The sequence below is a fragment of the Gopherus evgoodei genome, chromosome 9 (genome assembly GCF_007399415.2).
Source record: "Gopherus evgoodei ecotype Sinaloan lineage chromosome 9, rGopEvg1_v1.p, whole genome shotgun sequence".
NCBI classification, from domain to species: domain Eukaryota; kingdom Metazoa; phylum Chordata; order Testudines; family Testudinidae; genus Gopherus; species Gopherus evgoodei.
In genome coordinates, this window is record NC_044330.1 from 65,695,152 (window position 1) to 65,722,366 (window position 27,215).

Here is a 27,215-nt window from a genome sequence, read left to right on the forward strand (position 1 = left end):
CTCCTGTATAGCAACACAGACATTCAAAAGGGGGCAAATGAAGGTTAAACAGGCAGCCTTAATTCCAGCATTTCCTACCTTGCAGGTGCTTGACTTTGCAACCTGAATGTTTTTTTAAATGTAGAGCTTTTGTTTGGCTTGTGTGGGGAAATTCCTAGGTTTTTAAAAAGCAAACGGAAAAAATCAATTCCCTCAGCAGGGTTGGAACCTTTAGATCCATCACACTGACACATGAGCTAAAGCAGTGGCTCTCTGCAGCGGTACGCGTAACCCCGGGGGGGGGGGGGGGACCGGGGGAGGCAGAGGTCTGCTACGGGGAAAGTCAACTCATCTAGATATTTGCCTAGTTTTACAACAGGCTACAGAAAGAGCACTAGTGAAGTCAGTGCAAACTAAAATTTCATACAATGACTTGTTTATACTGCTCTATACTATACACCAAAATGTAAGTACAAGATTTATATTCCAATTGATTTAGTTTATAATTATATGGTAGTAATGAGAAAGTCAGCAATTTTTCAGTAGCACCGTGCCGTGACACTTTAGTCTTTTTATGTCTGATTTTGTAAGCACGCAGTTTTAAGTGAGGTGAAACTTGGGGGTACGCGAGACAAATCAGACTCCCGAAAGGGGTACAATAGTGTGGAAAGGTTGAGAGATACTGAGCTAATGGAGCAACTGGGTAAAAGGGTAAACAGGATGACCTGGGTAATTATAGTCTTGTCTGTCTGACATCAATAGCTGGCAAGATAATGACATGGCTGATACAGGGCTTGATTAATTAAGAATTTGAGGGTAAAACAAACAAGGAGTCCAGTGGCACCTTAAAGACTAACATTTATTTGGGCATAAGCTTTCGTGGATAAAAAACCTCACTTCTCTTACTGCCAATCGTCATGGGTTTACTGAAAATAGATCCTGTCAAACTAACTTGATTTTTTTTATAAAATGAGATTACAAATTTGGTTGATAAAAGTAATAGGGTTTATGTGATTTACTTGGACTACTGTTGACTGGGTACAACATTTTGATTAAAAAATAGAATACAAAGTTAACAAGGCACATATTAAATGGATTAAAAGCCAACTAACTCAAAATGTAACTGTGAATGGAGAATCATCACTGAGTGGGCAAGTTTCTAGTGCAGTCTTACAGGGGTCAGGTCTTGGTCCTACACTATTTAACAGCACTGCCTTGGCACAAAACTAGCAGAGTTAAAACCCCCCATAAAGTGAAGCATGGCTCCAGTACTGATCCTGGTACCAAGATTCTAATTTGGTCCAAAATAGACATAAAATTAAAACCTATCACTAGCACTAACCGTGCTCTTTACCCTAGCTAACTACTAAGAGAACAAACACAATATACAAAGGGTGAGGGAAAAACTCGCAATAGCAAGACCAGAAGTGCTCCAGCAACCATCACTGATGGTCAGAAGGAACTGAAGGAGAGGAAGGGGTGGCTTTGTCCTCTTATACCTGCATTCAGTGGTGCAGAATGGCAGAGGGCACTTGAGCTGCCCCAACAAGTACCACTGAGGGAAAAAGTTCTCCAATAACTATGCATGAGGGGTGTACATACCTACGGTGGAATGGACACGTGCAATTACTCCAAGAAGAATGTTGGCCATACTTACAGGATGGGGGGGAAGCAGTGACTCCAGAAAAGATTATCCATCATGGCCCAAATCAGCTGAACATGAGCTACCAGTGCAATTCAAAAGGGCTAATGTGGTTCTTGGATGCATAAACAGCGAAATAGCAAGTAGTAGAGAGGTTATTTTACTCTGAATTTGGCATGGGTGTGACTGCTGCAGGAATACTATGTCCAGTTCTGGTGTCCACAATTCAAAGAGGATGTTGATAAACTGGAGAGGGTTCAGAGAAGATCCATGAGAATGATTAATGGAAAATATGCATTAGTGTGAAAGATGTGACGAGCTCAATCTATTTATCTTAAAAGAGATTAAAGGATGACTTGTTCCCAGCCTGTAAGTACTTGCCTGGGGAGCACCTATTTGATAACGGGTGCAGTTACACGATCAGAACTATATGTTGTGATTTTTAAGTACACATTTGAGATTCTTCTCCCCCTCTCTTGCTGCATAAATTCCTCCATCTGAATTTGCAGTAGTTTAGCCAGCACTTCAGGATGGTAGCCTGGAGTTCCAGAAACACAAGAATTGAAGAACTGCCCTCCTAAAGCAAGCGAAGGATGGAAGTGCCAAGCACCCAGGATAAAACTGTGTGAACGTGTGCACTCAATCCCAGGTGGGAGCTCTGCAGGCTGCTAGAATGTGAAAGTTAGGGGAGCAGACAACAACACTGCCTTCACCCTAGTGGAGCAAACAAGTGACTAATTTTTCCACAACTCCTCACATCTTTAGGAAAAAGGCCTTGAATTTAGAAGAATCTGGTTTTATTTACTGGTGCAAACAGAGTTCTAGATTACTGGAAATATTCACAAAGTACTCAGAACACAGAGTCAGCGCTCCGAGGCAGGGAGAGCTCTCAGCCTGCAGCATGTGTGTCCCCACTTACACCGATGCACCCCAGCCAGACAGGTCTTGGAGCAGGGGCTCAATCTTCATGGATGTTGAAGAGCTTCGCTACTTCATTGAGATCAGCATGCTCCTCTCCATCTTTAATGATCTGAGGAGACAGAAAAGGGTGTTGAGGGCTGCACACGCTATATATGTGGAGTCCACATTTCTAGCTGCCAATAGGGGGTTTCCTACACTTCCTCTGAACCACCTATTACTGGCCACTACTGGAAACACTATAACTAGGTTAGATGGACCAATGGTCTGGTCTGCTGTGGCAATTCCTATGATCTATTCAAAAAGACACTCCCCTGGCAAGTAAGAGTGTCTGGCAAAGGATAAAGATAGGGTTACTCTCCCTACAAAAACAGCCTGTCTACCTATTTCCCAGCTGGCTTTAAAGACAGGACAAGAAATCGCTGGTGAAGGTACATTAGATTCTAGTACTTAGTCACAATTTCCTACTATGAAAATGTATTCTGCTGCTCTGATATGCATGGTTGCTGCTGACACATGCTGCATACATGACACTTGATGAACTCAAGTGCGTCAACCACTCATCAATACAGAGGAAACATCTGACCTTTCGAGCAATTGGCATCCTGTTGAAGATGTTCCATAAGACAATTCCCACCACCACTTTATCCCTGATGTAGAAGATGACCCCTTTGCCATAGTCTTCTCCTTGCTTTGGAACCTGAGGTGTTGAAGGAGAGCTGGCAGAGATTGTAATCTCAGAGGCTTCTGCTTCCGTTTCACTTTCTGAGCGGATGCCAGTCCCTACAGCAAAAAAAAACAAAACAAAACATGGGAGAGTCACACATTGGAAATGTCATGCAAGAGTGCAGCTTTTAGTCTGCAAGGCAAAGCCCATTGTAAGAGCTCTGAATTGCCTATCCAGACCACGCCAATAGCTGCAATGTTGCAAAATACAACGCACCACTGTGAAGAGGAGACGTGTCCTGGGTGAAATAAGTTTCTTTACACAACAGTCACTTGTTCGTTAAGTGCAGTCTCTAGAAAGTACCTTATGATTTTGTTTGATATGTAACCATTTGTTTCCAAGACCTTTACTCACTGTCTCCGGAATTTTTAGTCTTTAGTGATAAACTTATTCTTGTTTTCAAAGTGCTGTGATGTTAAGCAAAGGGTTGATCCTGAGTGGAATCATGCACACTGGGGTGTACTGTGTTCCTTTGGGAACAGCAGACCTGGTAATTCTGTGAGTGGCCAGAGTCAGGGGTTGGCTATCACAGGGGAATGCTTCAAAGGGACTCAGATGCACCTATTGTTACCCTGCAAGCTAACGGGCTGGCAGAGCCCAGAGGAAAGTGCTTGGATGGCTAGCAGGCTGGTGTAAGGGAGCTGACACCCAGCCAAGCACAAGCAAGGCTCCTTGATGTTGGTGCAGGTGTAACAAGGTGGTTCTCAGTCCTGGGCACCCCCAGAGCTGTCACAGCAGCATCCCCTGTATTGCTAGCCAACAATTTTTATACCAAGATGAGCCACTAAACTGTGTTCCTACATCTCCCCTCCACGCCCCAAAACCTTTGGTTGGAGCTCACCCCCTGCAGCAAAACAACCTGCCTTCTGGTGGAGGAAGGTTGGACACTGCTTCCTGTGTGAGGCAGAGGAGATTCAAGCTGAAGCGCTCTATTCTTTGTTTAGACTGATAATGCCGTCTCCAGATGCACAGATCACTGAACCTGACCAGAGGAGCGCCGACATTGCCTAGAACTCATTCACAAGGGTGCTGCTCCCGTCTCCAGAGTGGTGTGGCCAGAAGCACTTTGTGCAGCCTGGGCTGGAGGTGAGCCAAGTTCAAAGGGCAGGTGTCTCCTGATGCTCAGCACCCTGCACAGTTCTGAAACCCCTGCTGCAGGCGAGTGGAGTGACTGCCTTCAATACATGACAACCTTCCACATACTATCACTCTACAGGCAGCTGTACAGCCTCCAGCAATGTCGCTCCCCTACCTGACTGCTCCGTTGCAGACTTCGGTGTGTCTTTTGCAGTTGCTTTAGCAAAAACTCCTACAGTAGGCAAGCTACTGTCTACAAGGCCAATGGCTTCATATCCGACGTCAGGGCCCAGGTCACTCCTAGCAATAAACAGAAACAGACCATTGCAGTGTCCCAGTTTGAAACATCAACTAGCCATTTAACAATCTGATTGATTTAAAAGAACCACGAGGCCACAGAACACCCAATTTCTCCAGAACAGCTTTGTGCCCAGACAGATTACCTGATGGACGGAATACTAGAGGTGCAGCCAGCACCTGCGGGGTGCTTTGGCTGCACAGCTCTCAGTGCAGGCATTCAATCGGGGAGGGGGAGATGGCCTAGCAAACTTGTCTGTTACTTTTCAGTGAAATATTGCAATGCACCATCCACCACAGAGCTGCTCAGCAATCAAATGTGCTTCTGGGTGGCCAAATACACAGGATCTACACAACGAGTGCTATGCCATGGTATCTGGTCTGGCAACACAGCAAGGGATTGAAGAGTAACTTTTAGCCACCGCACACTGACAAATGCCGAGTGAGACCCAGTCTGGCTCGCCCGTGGTTAGTACAGTTAACACAGAATGCTTGTAGGATGCTGCATGTATTAATCCTACTTAGAACAGCTCCGCCCATGGTACAAGGTAATGTCTAAACATTTGCTCAGACTGTAAATCCCCCCAGGCAGAGAAGAAGCATTGCCTAGTGTGAATTTCTCATTCACCACAAGAGGTGCTATCCCCTGCCCATCAGGAAGGACTACTGCGTCCAAATGTGTCATTGTGGAATAAGGACTTCGTTGATAGTTTCACCCACAGCTCTGAGGAGGGGACATGCCCAAGCCCCCATCCCATGGCAGCTTGAACACTGGGGGAAGGGAATAAAAAGGCTTGTTAAGGAGAAGTGATTATTCCTTTGTTGCTTGAACTCTTGAGGGGCGAGTTTCTTAGCCTAGGCAAGGAGTCCCCAACAGCTGAGCTTGGGTGAGCCCTAAAGGACATCTCAAGTTATTTTTAAATTACAGAAGTTTCTATTATTATTTGGAATGGAAGACTAACTTGTGTGTGTGTACACTACCTGCTTTAACCTTGTAAATAACTCATTTATTTTCTCTAGTTAATAAATCTTTAGTTAGTTCATTACAGTATCAGCTACAAGGGTGGTCTTTGGTGAGAGATCTGGGAGCAACTGACCTGCGTAAGTCTTTTGGGACTGGGAGTAAACTGAATGTTATTGGGATTCTTGGTGTAAGGGACTCTCTATCACAAAGGCAACCTTTAGACTGGCATGCCCAAGGGGACTGTCTGAGACTCCATGGTACGACTAGTATGTAGGGAGTTCACACTTGTTACCAGAAATCTAATTAAAGAACATACAACCAATTTGGGATTCGTGCCCTGCTCCGTGACAGTCTGCCCTGAGGCTGACACTCATACTTGTAAGCCACTCCGGACAGCGAGACAAAAGGCATATAGAAAGAGGGAGAAAACTACCAGAACATTGACTGATGCCAATAAGGCTTAGCAGCTCCTGTCATGTTTTCTCCAGCTAATCTTCCACTCACAACAGCATGATCATGATGCTCCACCCGTCTTCTACCTAGCTTGATATCGTAGAAGCAGGCGGCATCTCCTGCCTAAAAGAGAAATGCACACAATGCAAAATGGACAAGAGAAAAAGCAAGTTAAAGAGAAAAAGAATGATGGGAAATGTTGCCCAACCATAAAGGGAAAGAAAACAAAGGGTTGCAGGACAGCCTCCAGTTTAGCAGGTCTCCATGGCTTCAGCATTTCTGCCAGAACCAGGAAAACTAAGTTAGTTTTGTGGTCATACTGATCACACACTTCAAGGTTTGGATTCCCTGCCAAAGAACCTTTGTGTGTCAACACAGGACTCCTCTGGCATTCGGCAAAGAGGTAAGGGGGTTACTGGGATATGCTAACTTCTCATACACACAGTGCTCATACTTGTCAAGTAGAAGTTTGCACACAGTTCTGACTACAGGAACAAGGTGTGTCAGCGACTGTGCATTAATGAGCTACCTAAGATTGCCAGGAAGGCCCCAGACAGTGTCATGGCTGAGATGCTGCTGCTCTCTATATCTTACTTGTATTGTCAGCCCACAATCCACCCATTCACCTAAACTGGATTTGTAATCACAGTTCTATGTACATGCTTATTCACTGCAACATAAACAGCAGATAAAGAAGAATCTTCCACCTGCACACACGTACCACCCAGATGTTGGAGCGCGCCTGCAGCTCTGCATTCACCCTGAACCCTCCAAAATCAGAGTCTACCTCCAGGCCAGCAGACTTTGCTAACTCCACATTGGGCTCCAGGCCCACTGCTGCCACTATGTGATCAGTCTCCACCTGATGGAGAGAGAAATTCAGACCGGTTACATTACTGATTCCTTCTCCACATTGCCAAGTGTCTGGCTCGCTATCTGCTTCTGGCATTTACCTTTCTTCCATCCTTCAGTTTAATTACCAGCCGGTTCCCACAGACACAGACGGACTTCACCACAGCATTGGGCATGACATTAACACCCTCTGGAAACAAAACACAGAACACTCAACTGGAGGCCAGGGAAGAAGAGCAGAGATTTCAGTGGAAGCCAAACTGTGTGGTGCAGACACGCAAGCAATGTACCACTTCTTGATTGTACTAGGCAGAATTGTGAATGGCTCAGCAGCTAAGGGACACTGGCTTATCTTTGTTGTACACAGGATCCACATAGTCTAGAGTAAAAATGTGAACAGAAAGGAAACCAACTACAGTAGAGCCTCAGAGTTACAAACTGACTGGTCAACCACACACTTCATTTGGAACTGGAAGGACACAATCACGTAGCAGCAGAGACCAAAAAAAAGGCAAATACAGTACAGTGTTAAACGTACACTTCTAAAAAAATAAAGGGAAAGTTAAAAAACATTTGGCAAGGTAATAAAAATGTTTCTGTGCTTGTTTCATTTAAATTAAGATGGTCAAAAGCAGCATTTTTCTTCTGCATAGTAAAGTTTCAAAGCTGTATTAAGTCAATGTTCAGTTGTAAACTTTTGAAAAAAACCACCATAACGATTTGTTAAGCATTACAAACCACCTCCATTCCCGAGGTGTTTGTAATACTGAGGTTCCACTATAACGAGTCTGAAGAGGATTGTTTAGAAACACAGGAACTACAGCAACAAGTGATTGTCTGTAAGGAGATGCAAGTTACATGCACAGAAACATGCAGGGATTGGGACCTTTGTTTTCCAGTCCTCAGGCACTATAATGGATACATAGGTAAGATATTGCTCCATTCCAGCCGGGTACACAGACCGTATAAGGGATCTTCTGGGACCAGTGGAAGAGAAGCAGACCAGCCCCGTCAGTCACTATGCCCTGCAGCTAAGCCCCACGCTCAAAAGCCCATTAGCTCTATTCTGCCTCCATAGTGGGTTGGGTGATCAGTCCTCTTCCTTCCTCCATCCCAACCCTCAATAGAATAAGAAATTATTCTAAAAGGAAAATGCCAAAGAAGAAGGTACTTCAGACCCGATCAGCTTGGCCAGCTAATCCCGTCAGGTAGGGACCAACAGGGCCTTGCTTGCCCAGGATGGGAGGCTATGCAAGATGTGTTCCCTCTTCCACAAGTTTTGCTCCAGGCTAGATGGCTGAGGCAAAAAACCAGAGGCAGAATCCCAGGTTCTGGCCATTATGTTCGAGGCAGCTCAGGAGAAGGTAGGATGTCAAGTCTTGAAGCCACACTCTGCTCCCAGAATGCTGGGGCCACCTGGCTACTGGTGTTGTTCCTGTCACAAATTAGAACAGCCTCAGGGCTATTACAGAGATAGCCATGGACAGGGTACCCTGCCCATGCCCCCTGCACAAATGATTGGGAGGACAGGTGCCACAGGACCCACCATGCCGGCTCTGTGCTACCCAAGGAATCCTCAAGCAGCCAGGTAAGCCAGCTTTAGGACTGTTTTGTACCACCTAAACAGACAAGTTGTTCTATCTAAAACATGTCCTGTTCTGCTCATGGGTTGCCTGTCAGTGAACTGTGCTTCTTCTGCACCAGAAATCCCCTCTCAGCATTGGGCGAATGCTCATGCAGGACCCCCTCCTCTGGAGTGAAGGGACATTCCTTAGAGGTGACGCAGAGAAGGTTAAAATTCCTGCATGCAGCTCTGGAGCTATGCCTAAGGAGCATATGATCAGGTCCAAGTGAGAAGAACAAGCTAAACCTAAAACCTAAGCAGATTAGAGATTCTACAGCAGACGCATGAAAGATGGAATCAGTCACAACTCCAAAGGTGTCAGTGAGGACACTGATTTTCATGGAAGGAGATGTCTGGCTAAGAGTTCCTGGACAAAAAGGCAGAGGCTCTTCGCTGGGGCCAACCTATGAGGCAGTGCTCTACCACCATGAGGGCTGCTGTCATATACTTTACAAAAGTTATACTGGTGAGGATGGATCTACTCTACTGCTCCCACAGGCTACCCTGTAGGAGAAGGAGCTCTTAGGAAAGGAAGGGGTTAAAGAACAGCTTTACCTCTTTTGACTTTGTCTGTTGTCCAGTTGCTCAGATACTCAGGCAGGACCTTGCCCATGTTGCCGTTCTCTGGGAACATCTGAATCACCTCCAGCCCTGTGACTTGTACTGTGAAGAGACCCAGAGAGCAGCCTCTTATACCACATGGAGCTGGTCAAAACTGTTTCTATGCTTGTTTTATGATAGTTTACCCTGCTTAGACAAAAGGAGTTCAAGTCCTTTCTTACTGTAACTTCCTAGACACAAATCACTCTAGCTCTGAGTCTGGCTTCTAGAGTTCGCTTCACAGGTGAGTAACAGAGGGACTGTTTCAGGCCTTTGAGGTCAGACACTCTCTGGATCCCTGACTGGCACCAGCGCACTCTGGGGGATCAGACACTGGATTTACACACAGAGACAAGATTGTGTTTGCCTAAAACAGTCTTAGCAGTGTCCATTTCATAGAATCATAGATTATTAGGGTTGGAAGGAACCTTCAAGAGATCATCTAGTCCAACTCCCTGCTCAAAGCAGGAGCAATCCCCAAATGGCCCCCTCAAGGACTGAACTCACAATCCTCGGTTTAGCAGGCATTTAACTGCCCCGAGGACGGATTACCTCCACGCAGAGAGGCCTATTCTTTACGAGACCTGCAGAAGTTAGGTGAGGAAGAAATTCAAGAATGCATGCACACTCGCTAGTGAAAACCTAACCCAGCAGTGTTGGGCTTGTGCTCACAGGCCTTTGGGAGAATTGCTGGAGTGGGGCTTCATTTACAAGGCAAACTTGACCTTTCTACAAGGAGCACTGATCTCCAAAAGTACTCGAACCCACCTGCTATTCCAGACAGCAAGCCCACAAGAGCCAGGCTCAAAGAATTGGGAAGCACTTCAAAATACTCTGGTCCAGTAGTCCAGGGCCCCATTAGCTAAGGAGATGTATGCGGGGCAATGGAGAGCCTGACAAATCCACACAGCCAGCCAAGAGTTCATGTGATAACGCACCAGACCACTACAGGCAGGCAGACAGCCATCTGTTCCACTGGCCAACTGCCTTGACTGGCAGGGAACCCAAGCCTCCACCTTCCCTTCCCAAAATAAGACCAGAGGTTGGGGGGAGAAGAGGAAAGGATATAATCTGAGGGCCTGTTCAGACAAATATGTAGTTCGCAGCAAGCTGGGGTGTAAATCTACCCCACACTAGACTCTCATTGTGCAGCAGGCTATGTCAGGGGTGGCTAACCTGTGGCTCCGGAGCTGCATGTGACTCTTCAGAAGTTAGTATGCGGCTCCTTGCATAGGTACTGACTCCGGGGTTGAGGCTACAGGCGCCAACTTTCCATTGCTCAACCCCAGGCCACGCCCCACTCCACTCCTTACCCTAGCCCTTCCCACTCTCTCCCCTGAGCCTGCTGCATCCTTGCTCCTCTCCCATCCATCCCAGAGCCTCCTGTACACTGCAAAACAGCTGATCGCGGCAGGCAGGAGAGATGGGGAGGGAGGGAGAGGTGCTGATCGGCAGGGCTGCCGGTGGCAGGAGGTGCTGGGGGTGGTGGTGGAGGGGACTGATGGGAGCTGCTGACATATTACTGTGGCTCTTTGGCAATGTACACTGGTAATTTCTGGCTCCTTCTCAGGCTCACGCTGGCCACCTCTGGTCTACGTGGATCCTGCTGCCGTGCACTAAAAGTTCCCTAGTGCACTTTCACCTACCTTACTTTGAAACATGAGTAGGTCAAAGTGCACTAAGGAAGTGTTAATTTGCAGCAGCAGGGTCCACACAGACAGGCAGACTAGCAAGGGGTAGACTCACACCCTAGCTTGCTGCAAACCAAGCATTCGACTAGACAAACCTTCGGATTTTTCTAGCTCTGGGGTTTCTTAACACGTGCCAGTCTCACATGTGTTGCCTCATGCAAGAGACTAAAGCAAATGGCCTGGTGCAATCCACTCACCCTTTCTTCCCAGAGCACAGGCCAGCTCACTACCCAAGAAGCCGCCGCCAATAATGGTGATGGACTTGACTTCTCTTGAAATTTTTTCTAGAGCTTTGAAGTCCTCAATCTGTAAGAAGATTTATTTCCATTTCAGATGCCCCAGTCAGTGACAACAGCAGATAGCATTTTGCTCTAGGCCCTCCCTCCAAATGATTTGTGAACATGGAGAAATCGGTTTCACACTCTAATTACAGGAAACACTCTCTGGGCTAAGAGTCAGCTGTACATATTTTCCATTTTGTACTTTCAGCAGTAACTCTTGGATTTCCACCAGGGGCGGCTCCAGGTCCCAGCATGCCAAGCGTGTGCTTGGGGCGGCATGCAGGTAGCCTTCTGCGGCATGCCTGCAGAGGATCCGCTGGTCCCGCAGCTCTGGTGGACTTCCTGCAGGTGTGCATGCGGAGGGTCTGCTGGTCCCACGGCTCCACCGAAGTTGAGGGACCAGCGGACCCTCCGCAGGCACGCCTGTGGGAGGTACACCGGAGCCGCAGGACTGGCGACTGGCAGAGCGCCCCCCGCGGCATGCCGCCATGCTTGGGGCGGCAAAATGTCTAGAGCCGCCCCTGATTTCCACTGTAGTCTGATTTGACCCACCTGTAGAGATCCAGAGCACAAAGAGATCTTTCCCATTCTCGGGGTGAACCATCTCCTCATAACAATTTCCCTCCAGCCAAGATGCCTAATCCCAATTAACGGGGCTCCAAATGGGCCTCCATATATCACCCTAAAGCAACCAAGAACCACGCTTCCCACCTTCCTCCTTCCCCAGCTGAGCACGCCATCCCCACCAGGCGCTGAGCAGTTCAGGACTAAAAGCTGGTCTGCCGATCGGTGGCACACAGCACGGCGCCTTATTACTAGTTCAGTGACTGAACTAGAACGGAGCCCCAACTTCCTCCCATTTATATTTCAAAACAACACCAACACTGCAGACACAATGCACCTAAACCAGTGAGACCAGCTGGTCTGTGACGTGTTTTTCATGACTGTGAATTTGATAGGGCCCTACTTATAAAGCATGCTGCCCTTAATCAAGGAAGAACAGAACTATATATAGGAAAGGCCTCTGCAAGCAGGGATGGGATACTACTCAGGAGACATGCAGCATACTGGGAATAAGGAGAGGGAAGCAAGAGCCAAGGAGGTAACTTTCCACCCCCCAGCCACATTTAGTCACTACTGAAACTGAAATTTCTGTGCACTTGCGACTGTCTACCAAAGCTAGCTGGTCACGTGGTTAGTGGAATCTTCCCAGACTTTTAAATCCTCTGCTCTAATCCATCTGGGCCAGAGAAGACAGGGGCAGAATGCTTTTGTGCTTATTGCACTGGACGGGGAATCAGGATATCTTGACTCAACCAATATAGCTTTGGGAAAATAATTTACCCTTATTGTGCCTAATTTGTAGTTCCAATCTAATCTAAGGATAACCCCACCCTTCCCCTCCTGGGGATTGGAGGATGCTCAATTCGTTATTGCTTGTGAAATGCTTGGGAGATACGAGAAAGTCCTATGCAAAGGAAGTGTACAATTACTTGCTACTGCAACCCTAATTTATCTCTACAATCCTGAAGCGAGGGCTCTTATTTCCTGGGGACAAGGTGCTGGGATGCTAACACAGCTACCCTGTCAGCTCGCTTGTGGGCAGCAAAGCCGTATGAGGGACCTTCTAGTTACTGACTAAGGCCAGTCCCTGTCGGGCAAGATCTGTTAAGAATCCGAGTTAGCACAGACTGAGGGTAACAGACTCCACCATGACAGGCTTTGGAGAGCACACAAGGAAAAAAGCCCCCTTGGGATTACCTTGCGGAACAGCGTCAGCCTCTGTTGAACATCTTTCCCTGCTCTCTCGATTGCAGGAAGATTCCTTGGGGAACCACCTGATAACAGGAAAAGACACAACTAGCAACACAACACTCAGATGAGAGCACTAGCCCTCCAGGCAAAGCTGCAGAATCTGGGTTTGGGCTCTTACTGCTGCAGAATTTACTCCACCCCTGCTCTTCCCTCCAGCCAGACACACTCATACACATCTCAGCTCTGTTCAAAACACATGGTTCAGAAGAAATCAGTATTGTCAAATGGGACACGGATAACTGATAAGCTTATCAGCAGGTATGAATAGCAATAAATAACAAAAAACAGAGCACAGTAATTGTCAAATATGGCCAAATAGAACCCATCTGATATATTTACACAGCCTTCAGGACATTCAGAACATGCTAAATCTGCAGGGGGGGGTAGTATCATAAGTTTCCAGCCTTTCTGTTTGTGAAGAAACTTTTCTAAATGTGCCTCAGTGTAACCGATGCAGGGATGTCTGCCTGAGTCTGCAGACAGCCTAAAACAAGCATTCAGAGGGATGGACTCTCTTGCCCTCTATTAATCTCATTGGGATGTTAACTTTAGCCCATAGAGCAGAGGTCCCCAAACTGTGGGGCACATGAACTTGGGAGCAGCATGGAGTAAAGTTCAGGGGGGTGGGGAGGGAGTGCCACCCACCAGCTCTGCTCCTGACCCTAGCCCCGCATCCAGGGCTCCATTCCTGTCCCTGTCCCTGCACCCAGCTGTAGCCCCAGCCTCAGCCCTCTTACCCCAGTATGTGTTCCCCCATCCTGGAGCCACGTCACCACAGGAGCAGGGGACGGACACAGGGAAGGGGTGATGTGAGGTAAAAAGTTTGGGGACCTCTGCCATAGAGCTGGCTGTGGTATTTATTTTATTCAGCAGTAACACAAGGAACCTACAGGCCTGTCCCATGTAAAACATCGGCTTCAGCAGTCAGCGTAATGATTGAGGCCTACAAAGTCTTGCACAGGTAAATGGCCTAACGGTCACCCCTAAGTTTTGGAGAACTGGGAACAGAGTGTGTAAGAGGCAAGTTTGTCCATAATGACAGCAGCCAACCACAGGAACATGAGCTAACACCAGTTTTTAGATATTTTAGGATGGGAACATCTGCAGATGTCTGACCACAAGAGTGCCATGGCAACGAACTGACATATATGATAAAAAGATCATTAATATTCTAACCTATATGAGAAGGGCATCCCAGCATTAGCAGGATGAGGAAATACAAACAAGGAAGAGGGGAGAAACCCTACTGAATATGCATTACACAGAGTGGCATCAGCATAACATTATACAAGTTGTAGCTCATCCTATGTGCAGAGAGAGAGAGAGAGAGATGGGAGGTGCCAGGATGATTGCCATTGGTGATGGTGAGGAGGAAGATAATGGCTAACATTTCAGGTTGTTCTGCAAGGGAAGATGTGAGTCTGTGGATGTTCAGATGTGTTAGAGAGTTCGGGACTTTGCTAAATATATTAACAAACTACTGTAATATAGAGGGGCTCCTAAAGTGTGAGTGTTGCAACTGTGCACATTGGGGCTCCCCCTGAACAGTAATTTAGATAATACTGGGGCTGATTTTGGGACAAGAACCTATCAAACCTCAGAGTGATAACTGGAAATTCTTAAGTAACCAATATACATCATCTGTAGATGGAGCTATCTAACTCTAAACCCTTACAATGGCACCCTGAATGACAACGTTTACCATTTCAGTGCTAACCATTTTAGCAGAAGGGAGTGGGAACTGCTTAAGGGAGGAAATTGAAGGGGGAGAAAAAAGAAGGAAAACCAAGAAAGAGGTAGAGAACCCAGGAAGGAGGATTGGGAAGGAAGAGAACACAGGGCAAACAGATGATTTTCCCACTAAGTAACACTAAAGGTGGCAAGGTACTGAACAAATAATAGGTAAGGTAACAACAAACAGTTTAGTTACCACCTTAAGGTTGGTATTCTACACTTACCATGAGAGGTGGGGTGGTTGCACAATCATAGGTGATCTGCCATGAACTGTGTCCTATTGTCACACCCTGGCCCACTGACCATGATTAAAAAGAGAATCCAGCCCTCTCCACCAGATGAGTTTGGCAGCCTGGACTAAGAATCATAGGCTATAGCAGCAATGCCCCACTACAGAGGGGATTGGAGCTAGATTCTCCCCCTCACTCCTCAGACAGGCAGGATCTTGAGCCTTGCTTGGCACTCAGAGCCTTATGTCAGACTTGAAACAAGAACCTCCTTCCCGATATCTTCTCAGGAATCTCTTCTCAGCTTGCTGGGCATGGCTTAGCATGCCTCCCCTGCTGTCCGGTGGCACAGTCAGCGGAGAACGGAGACATCCCATGGTTTCTATGGGATGAGCTGGAATGCACTGGACCAGACACAGATTCCCATCAGGCACATCCCTGTCCGTATAACTGTCCCAGACAAGGCTGCGCAGTTCCAGTCCCCATCAGCTCAAGAGTTCTGTATTACCGTCCCAGAGAACAAAGAACCTCCCCAACATGGTGCGTGACATTACCAGCAGCCCAAGAATTAACACGTCAGGGAAAGATGACACTCCATGGAACTTACCTGTGGCAATTAAACATTTATCATAGGATATCTGCGTTCCATCATCAAGTTTCACCACATTGCCTCGAACATCCATATGCACCACCTGCAAGGCACAATGCAGAGAGCAGCTCAGGTTTGCATGTCCTGTATGCACTCTGAGCAGTGGGCAGGCAGAGAAGCAGCCACAAAAGATACCTTAGCGTGAACAAGGTTTCCCTGTAGAATCTCCCTTTTCTGGAGAAAGGAGGCCGGGGAGGGAGCATGGCTTCAGAACGAATAAGAGGTTTTAACTTGGCCGTAGCTCAAAGCTCAGACTGAACCTTCTCTAGGCTTGTTCCTCTCCATGAACGCTGACTCTCAGGGGAATGCTGATCAGGCACCTGCTATGATTCCATGGGACAAACAGGCTCACTGAAACCAAAGGCTGTCTGGGCTTGGCTACCTGGTGTACAGGGGAGGGAATGGCCAGCCAGGTTCACGGGAAGAGGCCAGGCTCCCTACTCACTCCAACCACGAGACTTGTAAGGAGGCTCCTAAAGCTAAATATGCACACCAACTCAGGGTCAGGTGGTGCCTGGCAGCCTCAGTAACACCCCACTGCCATGCTTCAGAAATGGAGCTCCAGCCCAAATGTCTGCACAGCTGTTTTTAGTGCGTACCATGAGCCTGCACCTGTCAACCTGGGCTCACACTTCCTGCTGCAGGTTTTAAAATGCAATGTAGACAGACTCTCAGGCTCTAAGCTCTGCTATTTGTAAAGCACTGTGTAAATGTATGGTGCTGTAACACTGATTAATGCTGTACCAACCTTCTTGCCACTGAGGACGGCCACTCCACCATTCTCTGTATAAGGCAGATCACGAGCAGGTACATAGAAAGAAGGCGGCTGGAAATATATACTGTAGAGAAAAGGTGCTCCAATGTATACAGTATTGCTGGTTTTCCTACATTAGCAGCTACTCATGACTGGAAGAGCACTCACATATCGAAATGCACATAGGAGTTTACAAAGAAAAAAAAAACAACCTCTGATATGTTAACATGCTTCCCTTGCAAATTCCAGAAAGGATTTTGTCTCATAAAACTAGGATGTCCATACTGTTAAAAACCAAGCACTAGTACAGTAATGCTATGCAATGGAGGAAGCCATACAGGTCTAGTCAAAATTGCACAGAGGTTAGCTCTGTACCACATAATTGCATCAAGTTCTTTATGCGCACTTCTTGGAGGTTATACAGTCCAGCTTCAAAGTGTTCAGTATCTTCCCTGAAGACAGAGAAAGATACAGGCTGTAGGGCAACAGTGAGAGACACTCATGCTCTGCAAGGTCACTTCACCATAATGATCTCCAGCACTGCAACATCCTAGGTTTATAGTTTGTTGCTTGGTGCTCTCGACTGACAAGTCTATGCACAATCTCAGCATTTAAAGCCAGGGACTCAATGCAGCCAGTGTACATAGTGAACTAAGCAGCTCAACAGTGCAGCTTGCAGCTGTTATCTTCAGTATGAAGATGCAGCTCTTGGAAACTACGTGTACCAGCATACAGTGCTCCTTGAGCAGTCTAGCCACAATGCATGGCAGGATATGTATTCTCAATAGGCCGTCCATCCATAGTGAAGACAAGTGCATGGAAATCTGCTCAATTTTAAGCCCAGTTTCCTTCATGCACCTAAGCAGGTTGCCAGTGATTCCCAGATGAGCATGGTTTGGTCACTCAAAGTGACATTAAGCAATTAATTCAATTCCCATTAGTCATTGCATGCAGATGGCACATACCTTCTCTCTTTGCCATTCCACTGTTTGAATCGCAGAGTCTCTGTGACATTCGGATCCTCTGAAAACCACAGTTCTTTGGAAAGAGGAGGACGCATATATGGTAGGTCAGGATCTTCAGAAACAATCAGCACCTTTAACATGGGAAATCATTAACAATCTCAGTATACAAGTTGAGAATGGCAGAATGAAATGTACAAGCTCTAAAGGGAGCATGACATTTGGCTTTAGACATGCCCCATTCTAGAGCAGAGCTGTGCGCATCCCTTACCCTAGCCCCAGGATCACGAGCCCGAATGGATCGAGCAGCAGCAAAAGCAGCAGTGCCTCCACCAATCAGCAGAAAAGGAGCATGGGATGGACATTCAGGGCGAGCACTCGGATCTGTCTCTGGAGCTGCAAAGCAACAGATCAGACAGCCTGCTGTGAATACAGCAACAAAGCTCCACCAGAAACACTGCCTGCCCCCGAACAGCAGAGGGATAACATTCACCCTTGAAAGAATCATGACATCCTTTTGCATTTCAAATACTATTAACTCTTTGGTGGGCTTCTGTCTCTTAGATATTCACTGAAGACTGCTCTTTCCCATCCCCTCACCCAGAGGGCTGCTTCTCAAATCCCACATGACATTCTGGGAGATGCTACCCTTCCCAAGGAACAGCCTGAAACAATGAAGGACTCAATGTGTAGTTAGCACCAGAAGAGATATTATGGAAAAACTGCTTCTTAACTCTGCATACCCAGCTGCCAGTCAGGCCTACTAAGTTTAGTGACTAAATCAAGTTTTTACCCCAATTACCCTGGGAACCAACACATCTAAGAGGCACAGCAGAGGATTCTGGATATAACAGAAGAATCCAATAAGATAGCTTCTGTTGTTGGACTTGTGCTCACTCACCTCCCTGCTCAGCTGTTGTCAACGCCTGCTCTGCTGTTTATAATAATAAAAAAAAAAAACAAGAGAGAGAGAGAGAGAGTTAGTTAAAGGAACCCGCATAATGAGGCTGAATTATAACCCCATTGGGACATCCTGTTACTAGGCATCAAATGGAGTTGCTTACTCATTTGAGCATTGCTACTGCACTTAGCTGTAGATTGCCATTCAAATGGCAATCAAGGCTCCTGTTATATTTATAACACCTCCACTAAAAAAAGTTCTGCTTAAATTCACATAGCTGGGTGAAGTGGCTGCAGCATATTCAAGGACTCACAAAGCTTATTGTTGGCACTCAACGTGCAACTTTAAAAGCTTCAGGTAAGACTGAGACATTCTCCTTATAGCTCAGGATAGTAGTTTATTCCAGACAAAGCGTCAAAGATTCAATGTCTTTGAACCCCACAGAATCAAACAACTGGCTAGTGCTGAGCAAGTGAAGTACTGCAACGTGTGTGTAAGTCACACAGCCTGCAAAATGCTCAAACACCAGGGAGATAAGGCCACTAGGGCAGCACTTGATCCTGGTAATATCCTAGCATTTAACATAGAGACATGTTTGAAAAATGCCAAATTCCAAGTGGCTGCTTTGTTTAAATCTCTGATGTAGGAAATCTTTACATTTTAAAACCAGAATCACTTACAGGTAGGATCAAAATTTCGCTCTTGCCATTTAGTGCACAGCTTGCAAGTAATCCAAATGCATGGAATACTTGAAACCACCAGGAAAAAATCCTGGGGGATGTTTTCTTTTACTCATATACTGAGATGGAGACCAGCTCATAGGAACATGTTTCTCCTACACACATTCAAACCCTGTTTTAAGGAACATATGACTATCTTGCACACAGAAATACAACCAAGTTCAGAGTTACCAGGGCGATTCCTGGATTCCTTCTCACTTGTTGAGGCCTGGGAGGCAGCACCCACTTCTGGAAGAGAAGATACTAGACTTAATTCAGCAAGATGCAAACTAACAAGAACGCATTTGGGAAGCCACAATTCAGTTAATCTCGGGATTCCTCAGGGTCAGCAAGCTCCCCTCAGTGAAGGTGGTAAAGCTTCTAGTGAGTAACAGCTGCTGTCATTAGACTGCTGTTCCAACATTTCACCTAGAGAGGTCTCTCCCCCAACCCCAGCTCTGGCTTAGAACTGCTGTAGTCCAAGTTATTGGTCTCAATACCAGGGTAACTGGTGAAATTTGCTGACCTATGTGATACAGAGGAGGTCAGACTAGATGATCTAATGGTATCTTCTGGCTTTAATCTACAAATCCTTCAAAAAGCAGTGAATCTCCAACTTTTTCTTCCTACTGGCTTCATAAGAGAGCACCTCTCATGAACCTACCCCTCACTGACCAGGACCCAAAGCCTCCATTGGCCAGCTCTCAAGAGGTTTCATTCATTTCAGAAAAAGTCTACAGACCACCGTTTTGAGAAGTGACGCTCTAAAACAGTGGTCTCCAAACTTTTTTTTTTACTGCGCACTCCATCAGTAAAAAATTTGAGCATGCATCCCCTGCTCCCAGCCAAACTGTCGAAGCGAAAAAAAAAAAAGCACCGCTCGGACTCCCAGCCGAACTGCCGAAGGGGAAGCAGCACTGCTCTGGCAGCGCTCCTCCTGCTGTGCACCCAGAAGGATCCTCTTGTTTAGTTTAAAGAAACCATAAAAATCTTAAGTATTTATGGTGGCTTTTTGTAATTTCTTAAATTTATCTAATTAATTTTAATCAAAATGGAATACAAAACTATTATACTGATGTTTATTGAGGATTAGACACTGATCCCCTTACCCAGCTCTTATGTTTTGTAGCATCACTGATTGCAATTGGACTGTTCTTAGAGTAAGGTGATAAGCAACGCGAGTGAGGGTGTCAAAATGAGGACATACAAGCTTTTGTTTTAACCGTATTATTAACAAAAGGACAGCAGAACATATTTATGACGAATAGTTTACTTCTGAAATTTATCATTTTGTATTATCAAGTAGAATTGTATTCTTAGAAGCTGTGTTCCTTTCTCAGGTATTTCCTTTATGGGGTTTGAATCTAAATATACTGCACGACGTGGCAATAAGTTGTCAGCACTGCAGAAATGTCGTCCAAATGTAGCCAAACTGCTGAGGGAAGGGAAGAAAAAAAAAAGCCGCTCGGATTCCCAGCCGAACTGCCAAAGGGGGGAGGGGGTGAGAGAGAAGCGGTGCTACTCCGGCGGCGCTCTCCTGCTGTACACCGCAAAGAATCCTCTTGCGCGCCCCATTTTGGAGACCACTCTTCTAAAAGATGTGCAGGGGCCTGTGTGTCAAGCTGCCATTTCAGCAGCAGTTTGAGACACTTGACAGTATAAAAATGTAATTGTGCAAATATAGTTCCTGAAATGGAAAGTGAGTTGGAAGTGGCTCTTGGACCACAAAGTGCTGCTGGGTTCACACAGTGATGGAAGGGGATGATCTACAAAATCCAGGAAACTTGAAATATGGTTAAGCTTTTATTTTTATTTTTAAAACGGTGCTACCAGATGGCCAAGAAAAGGTGTTTAGAAACTTACCTACGCTTTCCTCTTGCCCTTTTACAGAGAGCCATTTGGACGGCGAGTGCCACTGCGAATGCTTGAAGGCACAAGGCTGAGTGTACCAAAGGCTTACACACTAAAGGGTGACAAGTGCTCTCCTGCCCTAGCTTAGTGGCACCTTGGGCTTTTAAGAGTGTTTTGTCCAGTCTAGTTTTAGATGTCCCAAGTGATCATGATCACTTTTAAGAAAAACCCTTTCTTCTGAGACTCTTAAAAACTGGGATATAACTCGTAGCTATGATAGGCTATTACTCACCAGAGGTAGACTTCATGTCTTGGGATTTCATAGCTATTGCTTTGATGCGGTCATTGAATCTCTCTTTGTCTTCTTTCAGTGTCTTGTACACCTGGAGAGGAGAAAAGTGGATGGCAGTTACTCATCTACCATGTGCATATTACTGCATCAATGTAAAATTGTGCTTCAACTCATTGATAGGCTTTTGTCCACTCTGCTCACTCAGAAGAGCCGTCAATTAAACAAAAGAAGCAAAATGCAGCTCACTGTTAAAAGAGAACACATGCGTGTGTAGGTAAGTCTAAAAAATAATGCATGTAGCTGAGGAATTTCAGATTCCTCCACTGTTCTATTCATGAGATGAAGCATCTCCACTGTCTGGGTACATTCCTGATCATGGACTAAGGATTTCTGCAGATGTCTGGGAGTCGGGCTGAAGATTTGTTCCAAGATGGACTGTACTGTATGGGCCTTGCCACAAAGGCAACACAACCAATACAAAAAGAACGAGGAGGACTTGTGGCATCTTAGAGACTAACAAATTTATCTGAGCATAAGCTTTCGTGGGCTAAAACCCACTTCATCAGATGCATGCAGTAGAAGATACAGTAGGAAAATATATATTATACACAGAGAACATGAAAAAATGGGTGTTGCCATACCAACTGTAACGAGGGAAAATAATTAAGGTGAGCTAGTAGGTGAGCTATTATCAGCAGAAGAAAAAACTTTTGTAGTCATAATCAGGATGGCCTATTTCCAACAGTTGACAAGAAGGTGTGACTAACAGTAGGGGGGAAAAATTAGCATGGGAAAACAGTTTTACTCTGTGTAATGACCCATCCACTCCCAGTCTTTATTCAAGACTAATTTAATGGTGTCTAGTTTGCAAATTAATTCCAATTCTGCAGTTTCTCATTGGAGTCTGTTTTTGAAGTTTTTTTGTTGGAGTATTCCGACTTTGAGATCTGTAATTGAGTGATCAGCGAGGCTGAAGAGTTCTCCGACTGGTTTTTAAACATTATAATTCTTGACGTCAATACAGACTACCTCTAGGCTCTTTGCAAGGGTAGGCCATGGCATGACAAGTGATCGGGTCTGCAGAAAGCTATTCTGGAGCAGAGAAGAAAGACAGCAAGACAGGATGTACACAAAGCTGAAGCAAGAAAAAGCAGACAGAAAGCAAAGCAGCTCCCAAGCGCACAGAGCCTGGACTAGCTGGATAGGGCTCCAAAGCGGCAAGCCAGAGTCGAACTGGGGAAGATGGCAATGACTGCTGAGTAGGACCATTCATATGTACGATGGAGAAGACCCTTGAGCACTGAACAGAGTTGGGAGAAGCCAGGAGACAACTGCCTCGTAACCCCCTCATTTTTGTTCTCTATTTGGAAAGAGAAAGAGGAGAAATTCTGGCTGGAGAACTACAACATGTACTCTAGACCAATGGGGTGAAAGAAGAGGACAACAAGGTGATGGTTTTTTGTTTGCTTGTGGAGAGACACTGCTCAGAGATGGAAGAACACAATGAAACAAAAAATTTCACTGTCTTCAGAGGAGTGAAATATTCAAGCCTTCTCCAAATACTGTAATGCCTACACATTCAACGCTAGAGACCCAAGTCATCAAAATCCGTCTAGTGGTTTACTACCTGTAAAAATCAGCACCACAAAAAGCACAGGTACTGAGAGTTTGACCTTCTACAACAGGAATGATACTGTGATTAAAGAATAAAGAAGCAGCAAAGATGCCCAACTTCGACAGAGCTAAATCCTTTTTGATTCACGGACTTAACAAGGCAAAAACAGAGTATGTCTCTTTCATTTAGGAGAAAACATTGGGTGAAGGCCTGGCAGCATGACTGGCTTGGAACGTGCAATGGTCCCTGTCAGTTAGCACTTGGGAGTCACTGTGAGTTTCAAGGAGGGAGAAAAGTATTTTTATAGTTCTTAGAGGAAAGACAAAATCTTCCAGAAAAAGCAGAGATTCAAAGAACTACTTGAGTCCCAAGACAAGGAAAACTTGTAGGGAATTGAGCCTTGTGTAGGTTAGCACTTAAAGGCATAAGGTTAACAAGTTTAAATCACAGCCCTTTAAATGCTAGTCTAGACAAAGGCCTTGGAGTCTCTGAAATAACTCAACTGTCTTGACTTAGAAAAGAATCCACATGAGATCTTTTAAATGTCTCTCAGACACTTCTAGGATCAGCTGGTAAGATGTCAGTGTCAGCACGTCCATGCAAGAGAACGTGGATTTTTGTCAGGAACTTGATACTAAACACCTGGAACCTCTTTCAGCTGAACACCTTTCCCCACGGGGATTTCCTGAGAAGTCAGCCTGGAATATGTGGAGACCTGAGGAAAACAATAGCTGAGTACAGGCTGTATTCTGGGAGACTTTTATTCAGAGAACATATATGGAGGATATATTCCAAACCCAGTTTTCAAAATCTCATGTGCATGGAGAGTGGAAGAGAAAGGGACATCCTGGAAGTGGATCATACCAAGGTATCTCCCCGCCGGCCCCCTCCCCATCAGATAGCTAATAAATAAAAGGGAGGCAAATTAACTGTCTGAAGGTATTGCCTAGCCTTGTGCGATTATGAAATCCTACATGCACTGCATTTCTCGTAATGCTCTAAGGAAAGCAACTGCTACAATTTAACATACAATAATTAGACACCATGGTTTGGACCCTTCTCAGAAGGCATTAAAACTGTATACAAACTTGGATCTTTTCAACGTGCAACATGCCAGTCAGGGCAACTAAAGTTGCAATGGCAAAAACCAAATGACACTGAAGACATTTAACAGTTTATTAGCAAAATATTATGCGATCCAAACTCTGTTTAAACTGAAGTTAACAATTCTCTTGAGGTTTTGGCATCTCTCCTACTGCCTAGACAGTTCAAACTTTACTTATCTCCAAGATTAAGCTTTGCACAGTGAAGCAAATTAAGGTAAATTCTCATATGAAATCCAAATGATCTCAGCCTTAATGCAGAACTTGAATAAAAAGCAGAGGCAGACAAAAGCATATATCTGGGATAGAAGCAAAATTTCAAGCATAATAGAAGTACTGTTTAAGAATTAGCATAAAACATTTTAAACTGTTATTTGTAATCAATTGTATAAACCCAAGGTTTGTAAACCTACCTCTGTGTTTTAGAGATAGGTAGAAAAGTGTGAAGTTGAGAAATGAGTTAAAAAGAAAGCATACAACAAATCAAAATCTGATCATTTAGGAAAGCAGATACATATAGGTGCACATATTAGACCTGCCCACTTTAGGTACTACCTCTGGATAGGTTTTCCAAAGGGACACTGCTAAGTATTTATAATAAAAAAACAAAAGCTACTCTCTTAGCTATTTGACAAGTGATTTAATGCTCCTTCTGTAGCATAATTACAAAGGTAGGTAAATGGATTGCCCCCCTTTTTCTAATGGAGCTTGAAGTTAGTGGGTTACTTCCTTATTTGTAAACTTGGAAGGATTAGATCATCAGTAAATGTTGGTAAATGTCAATTTCACCATACACGCAACCAAAGAAAAAGTATTTCCATAGATAACTGAAATATACAGATAGGCAAAGACAAATGCTGCTTGAGAACTAAGAGTCTGATTTAAAGGTATTTACTTTGTATACTTTGTTGTAATGTTGACAGCTTGTGTTTTAACATACATAAAGTCTTAATTTTTGAATATCAACATCTAGCATTAAGAAAAATATTGTCTGAGTACCCCATAATTTTGCACAACTAAAAATCTGAAATGACAAAAATTGGAGAAAAATGCTTAAAAATATAAATGCATATTATTGGTAAAAATTATAAAAAATGAAAATCTAATTTTGCCAAGCCTATTTATTTGTACACCAGCTCAATAATTTCAGCACAAATCTGGTAATATGACTCGTTAATTAACTTTGCTTCCCTGCTGGCTCTGAAGAAAAGCAAAAGACACAGTCAGTCCTACACGAGCTCTGGCTATTTTGATTTTAGATATTCAGTGTCAAAAGATTAAACTCAGCAGGACATTTCCCCATCAGAGACTTGAATTGTGTGGACAGATCGAATTTGGAATTGTATAGTAATGGACAATGTTCCTTTAAATAAAACCCCAGAGAGGACACTTATAGGATTTAGTTAAGTTATTATATGATTAATCTGATATTAGACATATGACAGGCACAAAGATTTAAATCATGCCATGGTATCCCCCACCCACCCGCCCACTAAAATGCATTTAGTTCAAGCATCTTACATAAGCTCCTGCCCCAGTGACTGTTCCTCCTACAATTAAGTAGTACACTAGGTTGTTGCCATCTTTCCCAGGAACACCTGTAGACGTTAGAGATCTAGATGGGAGTCTTAGATGATGACACTGCAAAACTGTAGGTGAAGACAGGCAATGAAAGAAAAGAGAAGGAAAGAGTACTGAATATTAATGAGGACACCGTCACACAGCTCTTGGCAAAGCAGGGTTCGTTCTCAGTTACCTCGCTGGTCAAAAGAAGTGTGGCTAATGCACATTTATCATTTCAGGACTTAAATACTATGAAAGCCTCTTCCCTTTCTTACAGGCATATTCATTTCAAAGTGAACATAACATCTTCTAACCAGAAAGGCTCCGCTCTGACGCAATGTCTGCTTCCCTGTGTGCAGCTGGGGAAGGAGATGGACATGTCTCTCTCTTGAAGAAGACCAGTTCACACGCTGGGCTCACTTTATAGTTGGATTCTGATTTTTGCTAAAGTTTTCCAGCAGGAAAGGAGACTAGGCAGGCAAGCAAGCAGCTTACCCCCCAGGCCACACGCTTAGTCTATGGTTTTCCACATTAGAACATGGGTTTTACTGTTCCCAGCCCTTTGTTCTAATAACTTTTCCACAGAATTTCCTTGCTAATTATGCCCTCCTAGAGGAGCACACAATTTAACATTTGGTTCTACTCCCCAAGGAAGCTTTTCACATTCAGGAAGTTCCTGAGTGGCAGACTTATTTATTCTAAAATTTGAGGGGGGAATTATTTCTGACCTTTCCCCACTTAGGTGCTCTACTTCCTGGCTGCAGCTCCATGACAGAGGTCAGATCACATTTGCCAGGCAGTTGGAGCTGGCATCTCTGAATTGGGGAGGAGGGTGGCAGAGCACACCTGAGAGCCAAAGGAATAGGTAAACCACATTTCTCCTCCAAATTTAACAAACATAAATAAAAGTTCTATTTCCCAGGCTCCGCATCTATGTGAAGAGTTTCATTAGGTAAAATCAGTGCAATAGCCACACTAAGTGTTTGGAATACTTGTGTTTGATGTTTTAAATCAAGACGATAAACTGTAGACAAAAACATTCACAATGCTTCTCTGTAAGAAACAGAACTTCAAAAGGGTAGATTCATATTCCTTAAAATGGAACCTCTCCATTACCAAACACTATTTGTGTCTTGAATTCACTTTGCCTTGGAACCTGATTTACCACCTCCGCCTGGCTGAACTATTTTGCTCTTTTTCCATTAAATAAAGGGCAGTTAAAAGAGGTCTATAAATATCAGACTGGGACAAATGCAGAACTTAAACTTAGAAATGAAAAAAGAAATTCAGCAAGCAATGGCCTGATTAAGTTTGTTGCTCAAAGAATAAACCATCAGAACTACGTGCTAATTATTACATACAAGATAACAGAGTTGTGGTTAATCACAGGATACACAAAATAATATTTTTCTAGTAAAGATAAAAGGTAACTGAGACAAGAGAAAATACTGGTTAATCTGCAGCAAGTTCCAGTTTGGACATTAGTTTCCCAGTAAGTTTTCCAAAGCAGGAAAGAACAGCAAAGGTAAGAGGCAAAGGAGGCAAGAGAAAGTAATCATTTAACAGGAGCTGTGTTGCAGCTTCTTTCATGAACCGCCTTTCTACTTACATATGCACCTGCTCCTAACGTTGATAAGCCCACAATAAGGACAAAAACAGAACTATCGCCTTTGCCCCCAGGTGCACCAGAGCTAGCCATTTGTCTGCTCAGCTGTAGTTTTAAGGGAACATTCCATCGCTGCAACAAGTTGCCTAAGGAACACAATGTTTTTAAACAAAACACAAAGTATTGTCAATACATAGTAATATTTTAAGGTATAGTAATTAACTGTATTATAAAGCCAAGTAAATCAGCTACTTGTTTGAAGAGCCCAGCGCTACATTTGACTGATCCTAGTGAATTATTTTGTGCTAAAGTGAGACCA

General features: G+C 44.7%; 1 protein-coding gene across 9 annotated transcripts in view; it reads right to left on the reverse strand.

Moving 5' to 3' along the window:
* Window positions 1–2,401: 2,401 nt before the first annotated feature.
* AIFM1 (apoptosis inducing factor mitochondria associated 1) overlaps window positions 2,402–27,215 on the reverse strand; it is a 35,337-nt gene continuing 10,523 nt past the window's right edge. For 4 of the 9 annotated variants that reach the window (XM_030574397.1, XM_030574394.1, XM_030574392.1 and 1 more), the window contains exons 2-18: window positions 26,900–27,042; window positions 21,010–21,100; window positions 19,059–19,115; window positions 18,148–18,180; window positions 17,518–17,642; window positions 17,250–17,380; window positions 16,279–16,369; window positions 15,489–15,573; window positions 12,867–12,943; window positions 11,022–11,130; window positions 9,089–9,196; window positions 7,011–7,099; window positions 6,779–6,919; window positions 6,038–6,180; window positions 4,519–4,643; window positions 3,126–3,322; window positions 2,402–2,651 (exon numbers count right to left, since the gene is read on the reverse strand). In XM_030574397.1, coding sequence (XP_030430257.1) covers window positions 2,580–2,651; window positions 3,126–3,322; window positions 4,519–4,643; window positions 6,038–6,180; window positions 6,779–6,919; window positions 7,011–7,099; window positions 9,089–9,196; window positions 11,022–11,130; window positions 12,867–12,943; window positions 15,489–15,573; window positions 16,279–16,369; window positions 17,250–17,380; window positions 17,518–17,642; window positions 18,148–18,180; window positions 19,059–19,115; window positions 21,010–21,100; window positions 26,900–26,989 — 1,764 coding nt within the window. In that variant the 5' untranslated portion in view covers window positions 26,990–27,042 and the 3' untranslated portion in view covers window positions 2,402–2,579. Of the gene's footprint in view, window positions 2,652–3,125; window positions 3,323–4,518; window positions 4,644–6,037; window positions 6,181–6,778; window positions 6,920–7,010; window positions 7,100–9,088; window positions 9,197–11,021; window positions 11,131–12,866; window positions 12,944–15,488; window positions 15,574–16,278; window positions 16,370–17,249; window positions 17,381–17,517; window positions 17,643–18,147; window positions 18,181–19,058; window positions 19,116–21,009; window positions 21,101–25,248; window positions 25,377–26,899; window positions 27,043–27,215 lie in introns of those variants that run through there. The other 5 variants (XM_030574400.1, XM_030574399.1, XM_030574398.1 and 2 more) reach the window with 4 other exon arrangements.